The sequence below is a fragment of the Syngnathus acus genome, chromosome 6 (assembly GCF_901709675.1).
Source record: "Syngnathus acus chromosome 6, fSynAcu1.2, whole genome shotgun sequence".
Lineage (NCBI taxonomy): Eukaryota > Metazoa > Chordata > Actinopteri > Syngnathiformes > Syngnathidae > Syngnathus > Syngnathus acus.
Window position 1 is genome coordinate 17,413,637 of NC_051092.1, and position 18,491 is coordinate 17,432,127.

At 47.6% G+C, this 18,491-nt stretch overlaps 2 protein-coding genes across 4 annotated transcripts in view; one reads left to right on the forward strand and one right to left on the reverse strand.

The window, feature by feature from the left end:
• LOC119124049 overlaps nucleotides 1–18,491 on the forward strand; it is a 793,622-nt gene that overhangs the window by 593,215 nt on the left and 181,916 nt on the right. The window lies entirely within an intron of this gene.
• pdf (peptide deformylase, mitochondrial) overlaps nucleotides 985–18,491 on the reverse strand; it is a 119,550-nt gene continuing 102,043 nt past the window's right edge. For 2 of the 3 annotated variants that reach the window (XM_037253748.1, XM_037253746.1), the window contains 3 exons: nucleotides 2,099–2,200; nucleotides 1,388–1,995; nucleotides 985–1,306 (listed from right to left, as the gene is read on the reverse strand). In XM_037253748.1, the coding sequence (XP_037109643.1) occupies nucleotides 1,149–1,306; nucleotides 1,388–1,961 (732 nt within the window). In that variant the 5' untranslated portion in view covers nucleotides 1,962–1,995; nucleotides 2,099–2,200 and the 3' untranslated portion in view covers nucleotides 985–1,148. Of the gene's footprint in view, nucleotides 1,307–1,387; nucleotides 1,996–2,092; nucleotides 2,201–18,491 lie in introns of all 3 variants that reach the window. The other variant, XM_037253747.1, reaches the window with a different exon arrangement.

The following is an 18,491-nucleotide window of genomic DNA, read 5'->3' on the forward strand; positions in this document are numbered from 1 at the left end:
CTTGGCTGCATCTCTGATCAGTCTTCTCCTTGTTTGAGATGAAAGTTTGGAGGGACGGCCGGGTCTTGGTAGATTTGCAGTGGTCTGATACTCCTTCCATTTCAATATAATTGCTTGCACAGTGCTCCTTGAGATGTTTAAAGCTTGGGAAATCTTTTTGTATCCAAATCCGGCTTTAAACTTCTCCACCACAGTATCTCGGACCTGCCTGGTGTGTTCCTTTGTCTTCATGGTTCTCTCTGCGCTTTAAACAGAACCCTGAGGCTATCAAAGAGCAGGTGCATTTATACGGAGACTTGATTACACACAGGTGCATTCTATTTATCATCATCAGTCATTTAGGACAACATTGGATCATTCAAAGATCCTCACTGAACTTCTGGAGTGAGTTTGCTGCACTGAAAGTAAAGGGGCCGAATAATATTGCACGCCCCACTTTTCAGTTTTTTATTTGTTAAAAAAGTTTAAATTATCCAATAAATTTCGTTCCACTTCACGATTGTGTCCCACTTGTTGATTCTTGACAAAAAATTAAAATTTTATATCTTTATGTTTGAAGCCTGAAATGTGGCGAAATGTTGAAAGGTTCAAGGGGGCCGAATACTTTCGCAAGGCACTGTATGTATATATGATGTGCGTGTGTGAGAGAGAGGATATACCTCAGTATCCAGAAAAATAGCTGTCTCTGATTGACTCTGAGACTCTAAGAGTGGTGTGAGTTCATCAGAGCAACAGCCTGGGGGAAGAAGCTGTCTCCGTGTCTGCTGGTTTTGGTGTACCGAGCTCTATAACGCCGTCCGGAGGGGAGTAGTTCAAACAGACTGCAACCTGGGTGAGAAGGGTCTGTAGAGATGTTCGTTGCACGTTTCCTGGTCCTGGACAGGTACAAGTCTTGGATAGATGGGAGGTTGATTCCAATGATCTTTTCTGCAGTCCTGATTGTCCGTTGCAGTCTGTGCTTGTCTTGTTTGGAGGCTGATCCAAATTTGGCAGGCCGTAACCCCCCCAACCCTTGCTCTAACCGCCTTAATTTTGAGATTCGGTGTTGAACCATGACTATCAACAATTACACCAAGTTGCATTAAAATCAAAATAAGCTTTTCGCACGGAATAACCCTCAAACACTTGGTGGCTCGATCAGGTCTCTTCTATTGATTGTATGTCTGCCAGTTGACATTGATGAAAGTTTTGCTATCCATGTGATCAATGTAAAGCACTCCATCCAAGTGGTCCATTTCATGCTGGAGGATTCGAGCAGGCCAACCGCTGACCTGCCAAGTTGTATCTTCTCCTTTCTCATTCAGACCTAGTGGTAAATAAACACAAGAATCTGTTTTCTCAGTTTTTGCATTTTAGATTGACAACATACAGATCTAAAATAGAGTACCTGATACTTCCACAGACAGATAACGTGGAACAGTGGCAGAAAAGCCACAAATGCTCTCACAGGCTTCTTGAAAGAGCACTATATGCCAATCCAGTACCCTCATTTGGGGGTTGACAAATATTCTCAATGGCTGGACAGAGAGTCCACGAACTTTTCTTGACACTGGCGAACTGTCATCCAACAACTTCTGAGAGTACTCCAAGGCAAGGATTCTAAGTGGCACACCGATCTGAGGAGCGCTAATTCCAACACACTCAAATTTACGCATAACTTTGACCATTGTATTTATTACCTTCTGGACCTCAGGTCCTTTAATAGCTGCAGGGTCAATTGTTACAGCTTTTGATCGTAACACTGGGTCCCCTATCTGACATACATGGTTGTATGGTGGACTGGGAGGGGATTTAATCTTGTGTTTAATATACTGGAAGTAGGACCGCACCTTAATGTCAGTGGAGTAAGAGTTTAAAACAGGTGCACGTGACTTTGGTAAAATTTGTGGAAAATGAGAGAAAAGAACTGCATGTCTTAAACCCATGAAGTACAGCTGAAGCTTTGTAGAACATCGAGCCATAGTGAGGTTAGAGCCAGGAATTCAGGAGAAAATTCTGCAAGAATATGATAAACAGATAATGATTTAGAAAAAAACTGTACTCTGTATTAATGCCAATTTGCTTAGGCTCAGTAGTAATTTAAAAACCATACTAATACATCTCAAAATTGTTGAACATCTCTTCTAAAGTGGACTCTGGACTTCATGAGGGATCAACGTCGGGCCACAGTCAGGCAGAGCCAGGAATTCAGTTGGAAATGCTGCAAGAATATGATAAAACAGAGTGATTTAGAAAAACGGAAGTCTGTATTAATGCCAATTTGCTTAGGCTCAGTAGTCATTTAAAAACCATAATACAAAATTGTTGAACATCTCTTCTAAAGTGGACTTCGGAGTTTATGAGGGATTAAACCCAACCACAAATAGTGAATTTTTGTGAATAATTCATGCTCCCCTAAAAGCGATTTAAATTGCCTATGCTGCAGTTTTTCTCAATTAATATATATAATTCATTCACTGCACGCACATAGCCACCAACTTACTGCACACAATTTGTGGTATTATCGTATGTTGAAACTATAATATTATATAGTGTGTTATTGGAGATCTCGCATAATGTTGACAGTTGGTGGCGCTGTGGTGCGCCAGGGGCATGGTACTGCTATGTGAGACACGAGTGGGGGGGGGAAATAAAAAGTTGCTGAATAAAGAAGTTGCATTAGCGTTCATCTCTACTCCATATAAACACAACATGGTGTCAGAAGTGCTGTGAAACAGTAACCCACACGGAGAAACGTCCACCGCGGAGGGAAAGGACGAGACGGATGAGGAAGAACAAATGAGTGACGGAGAAGACGAGTGGAATGGGGAAGGAGCTAGAATGATGGCTAACACACCCAGCGCTACGTTTAGCATTCAACCACCAGAGCCCTTTGATTTTTCCAAGCCGCACGAGTGGACAAAATGGATAAGGAGATATGAGAGATTCCGTCAGGCAAGCAATTTAACAGCAAGCTCCGAAGAAAATCAGATGAATACCTTGATATACTGTATCAGAGACGAAGCAGATGACGTTTTGAGAGGCTTGAAGCTCACTGAAGCAGACCAGCGTGACTACATTAAAGTGAGAGATGGTTTCCACTCGTTCTTTATCGTGAAAAAGAACATTGTTTATGAGCGAGCGTGCTTTAATATGCGCAAACAGGAAACAAATGAGACTGTTGATGCATTTGTCACCGCTCTGTATGCATTAGCTGAACACTAATTATGGGACATTGCATAATGAGCTAATCAGGGACAGGATAGTGGTTGGACTGGCTCACACACGGCTCTCAGAACGCATGCAAATGGGGAAAGATTTGAATCTTGAAAATGCTATTAACATGGCAAGACGATCTGAGGAGATTAAAAAGCAGCAAAACACACTGGGGATTGACGCCAGTGGTGTAAAGCAGATGGATGTTTGCTCTGTAGACAGAGTATGTAAAGGCCAAAAGCAAAAAGAAAAGCCAAGATTCAATAAGTTCAAAAGTAATGGAGCTAAGCCACTCAGCAACATAAACCAAAAAGGCTCCCAGTGCTACAAATGTGGTGGCGCACCTCACCCTAAGCACGAGCGCCCTGCCAACGATGCCAAGTGCCACACGTGTGGGGAAAAAAGGTCACTACCAACGTGTGTGTCGTGCAGGTAAAGCTGTACACGGTATAGAGGAAGAGGAGGAGAGCTTCTTTCTGGGCTCAGTGACATCAGATAGCCATACATGGACTGCTGAGATAACCATAATAGATAAAAATGTCACCTTCAAACTCGATACTGGTGCGGATGTTACTGCTGTATCACAGACTGAGTTTAAAAACATATTTTCCATCACAAAGCAGCCTGTTCTCAAAAAGCCAGAAAAACCCTTGTTGGGTTCAGGACGGATTCCACTGGACGTGTCAGGGTTCACCAGACTGCAGCTGAGGAAAGGAGCCAAGCAGACCATGGAGAAGGTTTATGTTGTTCAAAACCTGAGCACGCCATTGCTTGGGTTGCCAGCCGTTAAAGCCCTTGGCTTGCTCATCCGAGTCGACAGCATAAACATGGAGACCCTCAAGGCAAGTTACCCCATGTTGTGCAGCGGTCTGGGTAAGCTACAACAACCATACACCATAAAGCTCAAGCCAGGTGCCGTGCCATATTCAGTAAAAACCCCCAGGAGGATTCCACTACCTCTGGTGGGTGAAGTCAAGAGAGAGCTCCAGCGCATGGAAGCTCTGGGCGTCATCAGCCGGGTGGAGGAGCCAACTGATTGGTGTGCCGGCATGGCCCAAAAAAGACAAAAAAAAGGTGCGGTTGTGTGTGGATTTAACCGGCTTGAATGGGTATGTGTGCCGTGAAAAATACATTCTCCCATCTGTGGAACAAAGCCTGGGAACGCTTACTGGAGCAAAACTGTTCAGCAAGTTGGATGCCAACATGGGCTTTTGGCAGATTCCATTAACGGAGGAGTCAGCCAAGTACACTACATTCATAACACCCTTCGGACGGTTCCACTTTAACCGCCTTCCATTTGGCATCGCTTCTGCGCCCGAACATTTCCAGTCCAGGATGGCGGAGATCACAGAGGGGCTCAACGGTGTGGTTTGACACATCGATGATCTGTTGGTGTGGGGGTGGGACCAGGAAGAGCATGACACTCGACTTAATGCCGTGCTACAAAGACTGGAAAAAGCAGGCATCACACTGAATGTGGACAAGTGTGAAATCTCTAAGAGCGAAGTAGTCTTCCTGGGCCATATCATCACAGCCGCAGGCATTCGCCCTGACCCAAGAAAGACAGAGGCCATCACAGACATGACGGAGTCCACAAATGTGAGTGAATTAAGGAGTTTTCTCGGCATGGTCAACCAGCTGGGAAGGTTTATTCCCCAGCCAGCTGAAAAAGATAAACCGCTCCGTGACCTCCTCTCGAAGAAAAACTGCTGGGTCTGAGACGTGGACTAGGCAGCAGCGTTTGAAGACCCAAAGAAAGCTCTGTCCTCTCCTCCGGTGCTGGCTATGTATGACCCGGGCAGAGACACCAAAGTATCTGCTGATGCATCATCGTATGGGTTGGGGGGAGTTATTCTCCAGAAATGGGGGGAAGGATGGAAGCCTGTGGCTTACCCATCACAGTCAGTCACTCCAACTGAGCAACGATACGCACAGGTGGAGAAGGAGGCTCTGGGCCTCACATGGGCCTGTGAACGGTTTCGGGATTTCCTCATCGGAAAGGAGTTTTGCCTGGAGACCGACCATAAACCCCTCAGCCTGCTCGGAGCCCAAGCACTGGATCTTTTGCCACCGAGAATCCAGGGTTTCAGGATGAAGCTGATGCGCTACTCATACTCCATCGTGCACGTACCAGGAAAGTTGCTTTGAACAGCAGACACACTTTCACGTGCACCTGTAAAATCACGCATGTCCACTGATGACCAGGAGCTGATGGAGAGCACAAACATATATGTGGACTGTGTCATTGAGAGTCTACCTGTCAGCTCATCATATACAGAAAACCTGAAAGAGCAGTTGAAAGCCGACAGTGTCTGCTCACGTGTCATGACCATGTGCACGGAAGGATGGCCAGCACATGCAAAACAGGAACCAGCACTGAAAAACTACTGGCCGGAGCGAGCTACATTAACAGTGAAAGATGGCTTACTGCTAAAGGACACACGACTGGTAATACCTTCTGCAATGAGGAACAACGTGCTATTCAGATTACACGAAGGTCACTTAGGTGTCGTGAAATGTAAAGCACGTGCACGTCAGTCTGTGTGGTGGCCGGGACTCAGCCAGCAAGTGAACGAAATGGTACTGAACTGCAGGACATGCATACAAGAGCGACACAACCCAAAAGAGTCACTCATGCCATCAGGATGCCCTGAAAGACCTTGCCAAAAGTTGGGGGCAGACCTGTTTGTCCTGGGAAGTAAAATATACTTGCTCGTGGTTGATTACTCCTCCAGGTATGTGGAGATTGCACAGTTATCTCGCACCAGGGCCACTGACGTCATCATTCATCATCATTGCGGGTGCAGTCGAGGTCGACCGGCATCACCACCTGGTCCACTGCTGCTTCCACACGAGGCTGGGATCCTTCGCCGTTGCCACTACATCTGGACCGGCACTTCCCCGATGGCTCACCCATCTCCTCTTTCTGGACTACCAACCCCCCCGTCACCCCCACCTCCCGTACTGCCAACCTCAACAACCTCTGCTCCCGCCCCTCCTGCTCCTCCATCCATCTCCTTCGCACTGCTGACCGATGTCCTGTTATTAACTGTATCCTAATGTCTCCCCCCCACCCCCCGTACGTCCCCACCCTTTTTATTCCCTGTAAAGCGTCTTTGGGTCATTGAAAAGCGCTATATAAATTAAATGAATTATTATTATTATTAAGTCTATCTTTGCTCGCCATGGCATCCCAGAGATCTTGATGTCGGATAACGGGCCACAATTTTCTGGCCAAGACTTCACCTCTGCGGCCTCATATGGGTTCACGCACATCACAAGCAGCCCAGGATTTCCAGAGTAAAGGTGAAGCGGAAAGGGCAGTGCAGACTGTGAAAAACCTCCTGAAAAAGGCAGAGGACCCTTACCTTGCTCTACTCTCTTATAGAGCCACACCTCTCCAGACTGGGTACCGTCCAGCGCAACTCCTCATGGGGCGACGTCTTCGCACAACAGTGCCAACTCTTCCCTCTCAGCTGGACCCTACACTGCCCGACAGTGTCACGTTCTCCCGGAAGGAGAAGGAGAAATCATTTGCTGATGCTGAAAACTACAACAGGCGTCACTGCACCAAAACGCTCAGTGACTTGTCACCAGGACAACGTGTATGGGTAACCGCAGCAGCAAACACCATTGCCAGCTCCAACGCAGTCAGCCACATCACCTGCTGTGGTACCCAAAGTCTTACCTGCAGAGACTCCTGCTCCCAGAACCAGGTCTGGAAGAGCCGCCATTAAGCCTAGTAGGCTTGATTTATAAACTGACACAGATTTGGTCAATCAGGAACCCCTAATGTCGTTTTTGTTTACAGTGTTCTTCTGTAGAGTTAGATAGGAACAGACCAGAACACAAGAGGTAGAATAATCCTCTAAGGTCCGACGAGACAAAGGCAGTCTGCCCTTTGACCTCTGGAAAAAGGGAGATGTGGTATTATCGTATGTTGAAACTATAATATTATATCGTGTGTTATTGGAGGTCTCGCATAATGTTGACAGTTTGTGGCCCTGTGGTGCGCCAGGGGCATTGTACTGCTATGTGAGACACGAGTGGGGAGGAAATTAAAAGTTGCTGAATAAAGAAGTTGCATTAGCGTTCATCTCTACTCCGTATAAACACAACACAATTATCAAAATAAGGACTTTGGAGTCAAAACCTTGAACACTATTTGTGGTTTGAATACAGTTGCCAAAACTCTTGCACTCTTTGTACAAAGGATTGAACACATTTTGTGCTCATTTGAACACTTATCACTCATAAGACACAGTTTTCAAAAAATAAAGACAAGGAGGCTAAATTTCGCACTGTTCCAAAACAGCTGTGAAAATTAAAACACGAAAGGGTACAAACTCAGACGAACCTTTTTAACCTTTTCTTTTGCACATACATAGATACACTTGTTCATATATATGTGATATGTATGTATAGACAAACCTCGGTTTTCTACCACAATCCGTTCCAGAAGGCGGTTCGAGAAGCGAATCGGTCGAATTCCGAATCTATTTTTCCTATGACAAATAATGGAAAAAAATGTAATCCGTTCAAAGACAAAAAAAAAAGGCTTTTTATAAGCATTTTTTCATTTGCACATTTTTGTCCGATCGCGCAACTGTAGCGCACCGCCGACCGCGCAACTGCACCGCGCTGGTCGCATTATTGTGACAGAGCCGTCGCTGAAATTTAGAAAATATTTTTAAAGTCCTGATGTACTTTCCAAAATTTAAGTGGACCTAAGCACGCAGGGAGCTTAATTTGGTCCGATCGCGCAACCGCAGCGCGCCGGGCGCTCACTGTCGCACTGTTTAGGAGCGTCTTTGTGTTTTAGGATGGCTTTACTGCTCCCCCTTTTTTTTTTGGAGGCATGATTAGGGGTACAATCCTCAAAGTAACAAAATTACAATAACAACGGAGTCAGTCGGCATCCGGGCTGCGCGGTCGGGTTTTCTCGGGTCCTCCCGGCTCATCTCGCGAGGTTCGACCTCCAAATTTTGTTCGACAACCGAAGCAAAAAAAATCTCGAATTTTTTGTTCGAATTCTGATTTGTTCGAGAACCGGGACGTTCGAAAACCGAGGATTGACTGTATATGTATGCAAAGGTTTGGGCATCCCTGATAAGTTTCATGATTTTCCTTTATAAATCATTGATTGCTCGGATCAGCAATTTCAGTTAAATATATCATATAATCCAGTGGTCCCCAACCACCGGGCCGCGGACCGGTACCGTCGGTGCATCTGTGTCTCTTGACACAGGTTAATTCAGGTCAAGACGCTCATCCCGGTCACGTGACATGTCACTACAGTCGAGCCCGCGAAGCTAGGAAAAATGAGCAAGAAACAGATGTTTGGAAAGCTTCTTCGGAAAGGGAAAATAGCCCAATAAGGAGACAGAAGAAGAAGAGGCTACGACTTCTAAGAAAAGGAAAGCTGCATTTAAAAGAAAATTTTAGGAGTCCTACTTAAAATATGGATTTATCGCCACAGGTGACTCTGACGTGCCAAGCCCACTCTGCACAATATGAGGCGACGGGCTAGCTAACGAGGCATTGAAGCCTTCAAAACTGCTTCGGCACATAGAGACCAAGCATCCTGCATTAAAAGACAAACCTTTGGAATTTTTTTAAAGAAAATAACGTGAACAAGAAGGACAATCTCCGATTACGCCTCGATGGGACCGGATCGTTTCTGAGAAACAAGCTGAGTGCTAATTCAACGTAATGGTGAGTTTTATTTTTATGTGGTTTATATTTGTTTTTATGACAGTCGTGTCATTTTATTTCATCGTATTTATATATTAATTATAAATGTATCATTTATTTATATAAAGGCCGGTCCGCAAAAATATTTCTGACACGTAACCAGTCCGTGGCGCAAAAAAGATTGGGGACCACTGATATAATCCATGAGTCGTCACCTTAACGTGGTGCGTGGTGGAGGGGTTTGTGTGTCCCAATGATCCTAGGAGCCATGTTGTCTGGGGCTACATGCCCCTGGTAGGGTCACCCATGGCAAAAGGGTCCTAGGTGAGGGGCCAGACAAAGCACGGCTCAAAAAAACCCTTATGAAGGAAAGTATAAATGGACTCAGTTTTCCCTCGCCCGGACGCGGGTCATCGGGGCCCCCCTCTGGAGCCAGGCCTGGAGGTGGGGCTCGAAGGCGAGCGTCTGGTGACCGGGCTTTCGCCCATGGGGCCCGGCCGGGCACAGCCCGAAAAGGAACCGTGGGTCCCCCTGTCCATGGGCTCACCACCTGTGGGAGGGGCCAAAGGGGTCAGGTGCAAAGTAAGCTGGGCGGCAGCCAAAGGCAGGGACCTTGGCGGTCCGATCCCCGGCTGCAGAAGCTGGCTCTTGGGACATGGAATGTCACCTCTCTGGCTGGAAAGGAGCCCGAGCTGGTGTGCGAGGCAGAAATGTTCCGACTAGACATAGTCAGAGTTGCCTCCACACACAGTTTGGGTTCTGGTACAAGCCCTCTCGAGAGGGGCTGGACTCTCTTCCACTATGGAGTTGCCCACGGTGAGAGGCGTCGAGCAGATGTGGGGATACTTATTGCCCCCCGGCTGGGCCCCTGCACATTGGGTGAACCCCGGTGAACGAGAGGGTAGCCTCCCTCCGCCTTCGGGTGGGGGGACGGGTCCTGACTGTTGTTTGTGTCTATGCACCAAACGGCAGCTCAGAGTACCCACCCTTTTTGGAGTCCTTGGAAGAAGTGCTGGAGAGCGCTCCTTCTGGGGATTCCATCATTCTACTGGGTGACTTCAATGCTCACATGGGCAATGACCGTGAGATCTGGAAGGGCGTGATTGGGAGGAACGCCCCCCCCCCCCCATCTGAACGCGAGCGGTATTCTATTATTGGACATCTGTGCTCGACACGGATTGTCAATAATGAAACATAAGGGTGTCCATGTGTGCACTTGGCACCAGGACACCCTAGGCCGCAGTTCGATGATCGACTTTGTAGTCGTGTCATCGGATTTGCGGCCGCATGTTTTGGACACTCGGTTGAGGAAACGGGCGGAGCTGTCAACTGATCACCACCTGGTGGTGGGTTGGCTCCGATGGTGGGGGAAGATGCTGGTCCGACTTGGCAGACCCAAATGTACTGTGAGGGTCTGCTGGGACCATCTGGCAGAAACCCCTGTCAGGAAGAGCTTCAACTCCCACCTCCGGCAGAGCTTTTCCCACGTCTCGGAGGAGGCGGGGGATATTGAGTCCAAGTGGACCATGTTCCGTGGCTCCATTGTTGAGGTAGCCAACCGGAGCTGTGGCTGTAAGGTGGTCGGTGCCTGTCGTGGCGGCAATCCCCGAACCCGCTGGTGGACACCGGCGGTATGGGATGCCGTCAAGCTGAAGGAGTCCTATCGGGCCGTTTTGGTCAGTGGGACTCCGGAGGCAGCCGACGGGTACTGGATAGCCAAGCGGAACGTGGCTTCGGCGGTTGCTGAGGGAAAAACCAGAGAGTGGGAGGAGTTTGGCGAGGCCATGGAGAATGACTTTTTCTGGTCCACCATCAGGAGGGGGAAGCAGTGCACCGTCAACACTGTTTACAGTGGAGATGGCGTGCCCCTGACCTCGACTCGGGATGTCGTGAGTCGGTGGGGAGAATACTTCGAAGACCTCAATTCCACCGACACGCCTTCCATTGTGGAAGCAGGGCCTGAAGACTCTGAGGCGGTTGCTGAGGCAAAAACCCAGGCGTGGGAGGAGTTTGGGGAGGCCATGGAGAATGACTTCCGGACGGCTTCGAGAAAATTTTGGTCCACCATCCGGCGTCTCAGGAGGGGGAAGCAGTGCAACGTCAATACTGTTTACAGTGGGGATGGCGTGCTGCTGACGTTGACTTGGGACGTCGTGAGTCGGTGGGGAGAATACTTCGAAGACCTCCTCAATTCCACCGACACGCCTTCCATTGTGGAAGCAGGGCCTGGAGACTCTGAGGTGGACTTTCAAAACTCTGGGGTCGAAGTCACTGAGGTAGTTAAATAACTCCTCGGGGGCAAGGCCCACGGGGTGGATGAGATCCGCCCGGAGTTTTTAAAGGCTCTGGATCAGGGGTGCCCAAACCTTTTCAGCTCGCGAGCTACTTTTGAAATGACCAAGTCACAAAGATCTACCCACTAAAAAAAAAAGAAAATTTTATATATACCGTTTTTCCCATGTATAATGCGCCCCCATGTATAATACGCACCCTAAAAATGGCATGTTGATGCTGGAAAAAAGCCTGTACCCATGTATAATACGCGCCCAAATTTATTTTATTTTTTTTTTTTTTAAGTCCCAATGATCGTCACACACGCATCTGGGTGTGGTGAAATTTGTCCTCTGCATTTGACCCATCCCCGTGTGATTTTGATCCATCCCCTGGGGGAGAGGGGAGCAGTGAGCAGCAGCGGCGCCGCGCTCGGGAATCATTTGGTGATCTAACCCCCCAATTCCAACCCTTAATGCTGAGTGCCAAGCAGGGAGGCAATGGGTCCCATTTTTATAGTCTTTGGTATGACCCGGCCGGGTTACTTAAGTCCGTAAATGTAAAATTATTTCAGAAAAAAGATCATCTTTGGGAACAACCGGATGTTATTCTGCCGGTCAGTATCACTGCGCATGCAGTAGCAAACTCGATAGCGAAGAAATATGTGAGACTCTCAACGGGATCACCAATATTTGAGTGATGTTCCAGTTATTTATCACAATTATTTATTATTATAATAATAATAATATATATAATATATATAATAATTATTTATTTATTATTCGCAATTGTCATGGTGATCTTTCTGGTGATTTCTTAACTAGGCTGGATGTATTTTTTTTGTTCGCGTTGATTTCTCCGACTGCCCAGAAAGGCACCCCCGCGATCAGTTAGGTTAAAATGAAAAGAGAGGAAAGTGACGTTGTAAAGAACCATCCGTGACAAGATTTTCTTCAAAAATTGTTGTACCATGATTTTCTTAAAAAAAAATAAAATAAAAAATAAAAATAAATAAAATTGTACCCATGTATAATGCGCACCCCAGATTTTAGGACAATAAATTAGTTAAATTTTGCGCATTATACATGGGAAAAAACGGTATATATATATATATATATATATATATATGTATATATATATATGTCATCGTGAAAAAAAAAGTCCTACTCCCATTCCCTATGAAAGTGATACTTCTTACTATGGCCAGCTGCCCCACTCATTTTTATACCCTTTCTTAAGTTTAAGAGAAAAAAAACAGGGTTCTGACAATTGGAGGGAACTCGCGAGCTAGCATGTTTGTGTTGTGTTGTTAGCGCCGTTGTTTGTACACGCGTCAAGTGCGAAAAAAAAAAAAACAATTTTAATATCACGCGATCGACCAATAGTGGCTTGGCGATCGACCGGTCGATCGCGATCGACGTATTGGGCACCCCTGCTCTGGATGTTGTGGGGCTGTCATGGCTGACACGCCTCTGCAGCATTGGTTGGACATCGGGGACGGTGCCTCTGGATTGGCAGACTGGGGTGGTGGTTCCCCTCTTTAAGAAGGGGGACCAGAGGGTGTGTTCCAACGACAGAGGAATCACACTCCTCAGCCTCCCTGGTAAGGTCTATTCAGGCGTGCTGGAGAGGAGGGTCCATCGGGAGGTCGAATCTCGGATTCAGGAGGGGCAGTGTGGTTTTTGTCCTGGCTGTGGAACAGTGGACCAGCTCTATACACACAGCAGGATCCTCGAGGGTGCATTGGAGTTCGCTCAACCAGTCCACATATGTTTTGTGGACTTGGAGAAGGCGTTCAACCGTGTCCCTCGGGAAGTTCTGTGGAGGGTGCTTCGGGAGTACGGGGTGCCGAACCAACTGATAAGATTCGCCAACAGGTTTTACCCTACAGTGGTAGTCACACTAAATGCCGCTAAAAAAAAAAGATCATCTGCTTTAACGAGCAGAAAAACGGCTGTAATCTACATGTTTACATTTACATGTCTACATTTTAACTAGCAATTAGCAATATGGGGGTTTGCAATTGCATGTCTTTTTTTAACAAATATATGGGGGTGTGCAATTACATGTCACTTGTTTGTGTATGTTCTTTTGTGTGGTTTTTAGTTTGTATAGACTTTTAGCTTGTATTTTTTATTTTAGCCGATGCACTAATCCAGGGGTGGCCAACCCGCGGCTCGCGAGCCGCATGCGGCTCTTTGGCTGGTTCCATGCGGCTCTTTTATGTTCATATCAACATTTGTGTTTATTTTTTGTGCGTATTTGCTTCGCTTGAGTTCAATATGGTATTTTGGTCAAACGCGCATGCGCGTGAGGTGAAATCCCGCAAAGGAGGAGGGACAAACCCATTTGAGTGTCAATTTCGCTCTAAAAATGGCAAGGAAAAAATGCACAGCTAAACGAATATATGAGGATGAACACAGGACGTTTTTAACAGAGTTAAAGTTGTTTTTTGTTGAACGCAATGGCAAGCCATTCTGCCTGATATGTCGGACGTCATTAGCGCATTTAAAAGCTTCAAATGTTCAGCGCCACTTCAGCTCACTTCATGCCAATATCGGTAAGGACTTTCCAAAAGGGACTGAATTTCGCAAGCACAAGTTTGGACACTTTGAAAAGTCAGGCAGAAAAATAGGTACAGTTTTTCAAAAAAATTACGAAGCACTCAGAGACTGTCACGCTTGCATTGTTTCAACTGGCTTGGAACATTGCACGGGCTAAAAAGCCATACAATGAAGTGGAGTTCGTTAAAATATGCCTCAGTGACGTTATTGAAATCTTGTCTCCTGAAAACGACGAACTCAAACGAATGGTCTGTCCCGCCACACATAGTAAGTGAAAAAACTTATTATGTTTTTGTTTGTGGAATTTGTTGAACTGAGAATTTGTCTGTGTGAGACAATGCACACAATGTTCATTGTTGAAAATGTGGTCTTTGGTCTGTGGTTTTAGTACTGTAGGAGTCAATTTGTCATTATCATGTTGGTGCGTGACATAATAATGTCACACAATAAATTTGGCTGAGCAGAGGGGTGTGTGTGTGTGCGTGTGCGTTTGTGTGCGTGTGTGTGTGTGGGGGGGGTGTTCATGTGTGCTCATTTGTATGATGTGGCTCTTTGCGATGACACAGTAAAAAATGTGGCTCTTAGTCTCTGACTGGTTGGCCACCCCTGCACTAATCGGTTGGCACTTTTAATTTCGTTGTACATGTGACAATGACAATAAAGATCTATTCTATTCTATTCTACCCTCACCTATGGTCACGAGCTATGGGTTATGACCGAATTAAAAAGATCCCAGATACAAGCGGCCGAAATGAGTTTCCTCCGCAGGGTGTCCGGGCTCTCCCTTAGAGATAGGGTGAGAAGCTCGGTCATCCGGGAGAGACTCGGAGAAGAGCCGCTGCTCCTCCACGTTAAGAGGAGCCAGATGAGGTGGCTCGGGCATCTCACCAGGATGCTTCCTGGACGCCTCCTTGGGGAGGTGTTCCGGGCATGTCCCACCGACAGGAGACCCCGTGGATGACCCAGGACGCGCTGGAGAGACTATGTCTCTCAGCTGGCCTGGGAAAGACTTGGGATCCCCCGGGATGAGCTGGACGAAGTGGCTGGGGACAGGGAAGTCTAGGAGTCCCTCCTAAAGCTGCTGCCCCCGCGACCCGACCCTGGATAAGTGGAAGAAGATGGATGGATGGATGGATGGATGGATGGATGGATGGATGGATGGATATGTCATATCAAAGTCAAAGTCAAAGTCAGCTTTATTGTCAATCCCTTCATATGTCAAGACACACAAAGAAACCGAAATTCCGTTTCCTCCATCCCACGGTGACGAGACATACAAGTAGGCGACACAAAACAAAAACAAGAAGGCACAAACCATAAATAATAAATAATAAATAAAATAAATAAAATGAGCGATGAATAAAAACAGACCAATAACCCATTGAATATGAGGGGCAAAACCGAGCCAGTGAGCATACAGCAAGAACAGGACGCTACGCTGAAAGGGGGAGCGAGTTCAGGATCCTAACAGCCTGGAGTACGAAGCTGTTGGAAAGTCTGGTGGTGCGGGAGCGCAGGCTCCTGTACCGCCTCCCAGAGGGCAGAAGTTCAAACAAAGAGTGAGCGGGGTGACTCACATCACTCACAATCTTGGTCGCCTTGCGGGTGAGATGGGAGGTGTAAATGTCCTTCAAGGAGGGGAGAGAAGCACCAATAGTCTTACTAGCCGTTTTCACTATGCGCTGCAGGGCCTTCACGTCGTGGTCAGTGCAGCTGCCACCCCAGACAGCAATACAGCTGGAGAGGACGCTCTCAATGGTGCCGCGGTAAAAAGTAGTCATGACGGCCGGAGGAGCCCCCGCTCGCCTGAGTTTCCGAAGGAAGTACAGGCGGCGCTGGGCCTTCTTCGCCAGCGACGCGGTGTTGGTGGACCAGGAGAGATCCTCCCCAGGAACCTGGCGCTGCTCACTCTCTCCACCACAGCACCGTCGATGGTCAGCGGCAGGTGTTGGGCGTGACCCTTCCGGAAGTCAACGACAATCTCCTTGGTCTTGTCGACGTTCAGCAGGAGGTTGTTGTCCCTGCACCACGCGGTCAGAAGGTCAACCTCCAGCCTGTATTGAGTCTCGTCTCCCTTGGTGATGAGACCCACCAGAGTCGTGTCGTCAGCAAACTTCACTATGCGGTTGCCGCTGCAGGTGGCAGCGCAGTCATGCGTCAGGAGGGTGAAGAGCAGCGGACTGAGCACGCAGCCTTGGGGGGCCCCTGTGCTCAGTGTGATGCTGGCGGAGATCTTGTCGCCAACACGTACCACCTGTGGCCTCTGACAGAGGAAGTCCAGTAGCCAGTTGCAGAGGCCGGTACTGAGGCCCAGCTTGTCAAGTTTGCTGATGAGACGCTGCGGCACAATGGTGTTGAAGGCAGAACTGAAGTCCACAAACAGCAACCTCACATACGAGTCCTTCCCCTCCAGGTGGGTGAGGGCCGAGTGGAGGGCAGAGCAGATGGCATCCTCAGAGGACCGTTTGGCTCGGTACGCAAACTGGAAGGGGTCAATGGTGGGAGGGAGAACTGACCGGATGTGCTCCAAGACAAGCCGCTCAAAGCACTTCATGACGATGGGCGTAAGTGCCACGGGGCGGTAGTCATTGAAGCAGGACGGAGCAGGCTTCTTCGGCACAGGTACGATGGTGGCTGCTTTGAAACTCGACGGGACGATGGCCTGCTGCAGGGAAGTGTTAAAGATGTCCGTGAAGACACCCGTCAGCTCACCAGCGCAGTCCTTCAGCGCTCGACCCGGGATGTTGTCCGGGCCCGCCGCCTTACGGATGTCGATAGCGGCAAGCGTCCTCCTCACGCTGTCGGCGGAGAGGCACAGGGGCAGCTCGTGGGAAGGGGGAGTGGCCTTCAGCGGGCAAGTGCTGTTCTGAGCGTCGAAGCGAGCAAAGAAGCGGTTGAGGTCATTGAGCAGACGGACGTCGCCATCACAGCTCTGCGGCGCGGGCTTGTAGTCCGTGATGGTCTGAATGCCCTGCCAAAGGCGCCGTGCGTCCCTGCTGTCCTTGAAGTGGGCGGTAATTTTGCCCGAGAGCAGACAAACAGTGACCTTTGAGACGTGAAATGAAGTTTATAGGATTTACAGAAAGTGTGCAATAATTACTTGAACAAAAGTAGGCAGGTGCATAGATTTGGGCACCCTAACAGATAAATCTTCCTTTTGCAGAAATAACGTTCTCTATACGCTTCAACCAGCTTCCAGTCTGGATTCTGGTTGAAGGTATTTTGACCATTCTTCTCTACAAAATCTCTCCAGTTACGGGTATTTAAGGTGGCCAGTTGCAAGTTGTTCTCCTCTTTGTGTGTGAGTGGCAACATGGGAGCCACGAAACAACTGGCAAATGACCTGAAAACAAAGATTGTTCAACGTCATAGTTTAGGGGAAGGATAAAAAAAGCTAGCGCAGAGATTTCAGCTGCCAGTTTTCACTGTGAGGAACATAGTGAAGAAATGGAAGACCACAGGCACAGTTCTAGTTAAGGCCCGGAGTGGCAGACCAAGAAAAATCTCAGGTAAGCAGAGGCGAAGGATGGTGAGAACAGTCAAAGTCAACCCACAGAGCAGCTCCAAAGCCCAACAACATGATCTCCGTACTGATGGTGACACTGTGCATCGTTCAACTATTCAGCGCACTTTGCACAAGGAGATGCTGTATGGGAGAATAATGCGACAGAAGCCTTTTCTGCTGTGGACTGATGAAACTAAAATTTTGTTATTTGGAGGGGCGGTATGCATGGAGGAAGAAGAACACAGCATTCCATGACAAACTTGCTACCCACAGTCAAATTTGGTGGTGGTTCCATCATGCTGTGGGTCTGTGGGGCCAGTGCAGGTACTGGCAATCTTGTTAAACTTGAAGGTCGCATGGATTCCAGTCAGTATCAGCAGATTCTTGCAAACAATGTTCAAGAATCAGTGACAAAATTGAAGTTGCGCAGGGGCTGAATACCTCAACAAGACAACGACCCCAAACACTGCTCAAATTCTACTAAGGCATTCATCCAGAGGAACAAGTACAACATTCTGGAATGGCCATCTTGGTTCCCAGACCTGAACATTATTGAAAATCTGTGGTGTGATTTAAAGCGGGCTGTCCATGTGGCTGGGGAGAGGGAAGTCTGGGAGTCCATCCTAAAGCTGCTGCCCCCGCGACCCGACCACGGATAAGTGGAACAAGATGGATGGATGGATGTTGGAAACTACTGTTGGAAATTTGCACAACAACTTTGAAGAGGAATTTAGCCATGTTAATGGGTGGGGTGGATAGATTACTCAGAAGAGAAAGAGAAAGTATTTGGTGCAGTTTGATAATAGGATGATGAGTACAGTAATCCTGTTGGGTTCAACACATTTATCTGAAAAGAATCTCACAGAGGCAGAAGATGTCTTCGATGGCAAACGACTTCTGCTGAAGGGCGTAAACTAGACACACAGCAAATATGGCTGAGATTCGCGCTCTTCCTCCAGTTTGGTCGTGCCTTTTATTGAGGAAAAACAATGGGTGGAGTTTACATAAATGCATAGTCTCTCAAACAGCAAGGACATCTCATGATTACATCTCATGAAATCAGAACAACAGGGATGTTATTGTTGAAAAGAGCAGTATGCTCGTCTCATGACTTCAGCTTAACAAAGACGTAGTCTTGGTGAGCATGGGATGCATACGTCTCGTGGCGTTCTCATGACTTTTACCTATATAAGACGTTTGTCTGCTTCCGCCATCTCATAATAAACTCATGATCTGGTCATGACTAGCTAAGTAAGGAGTTT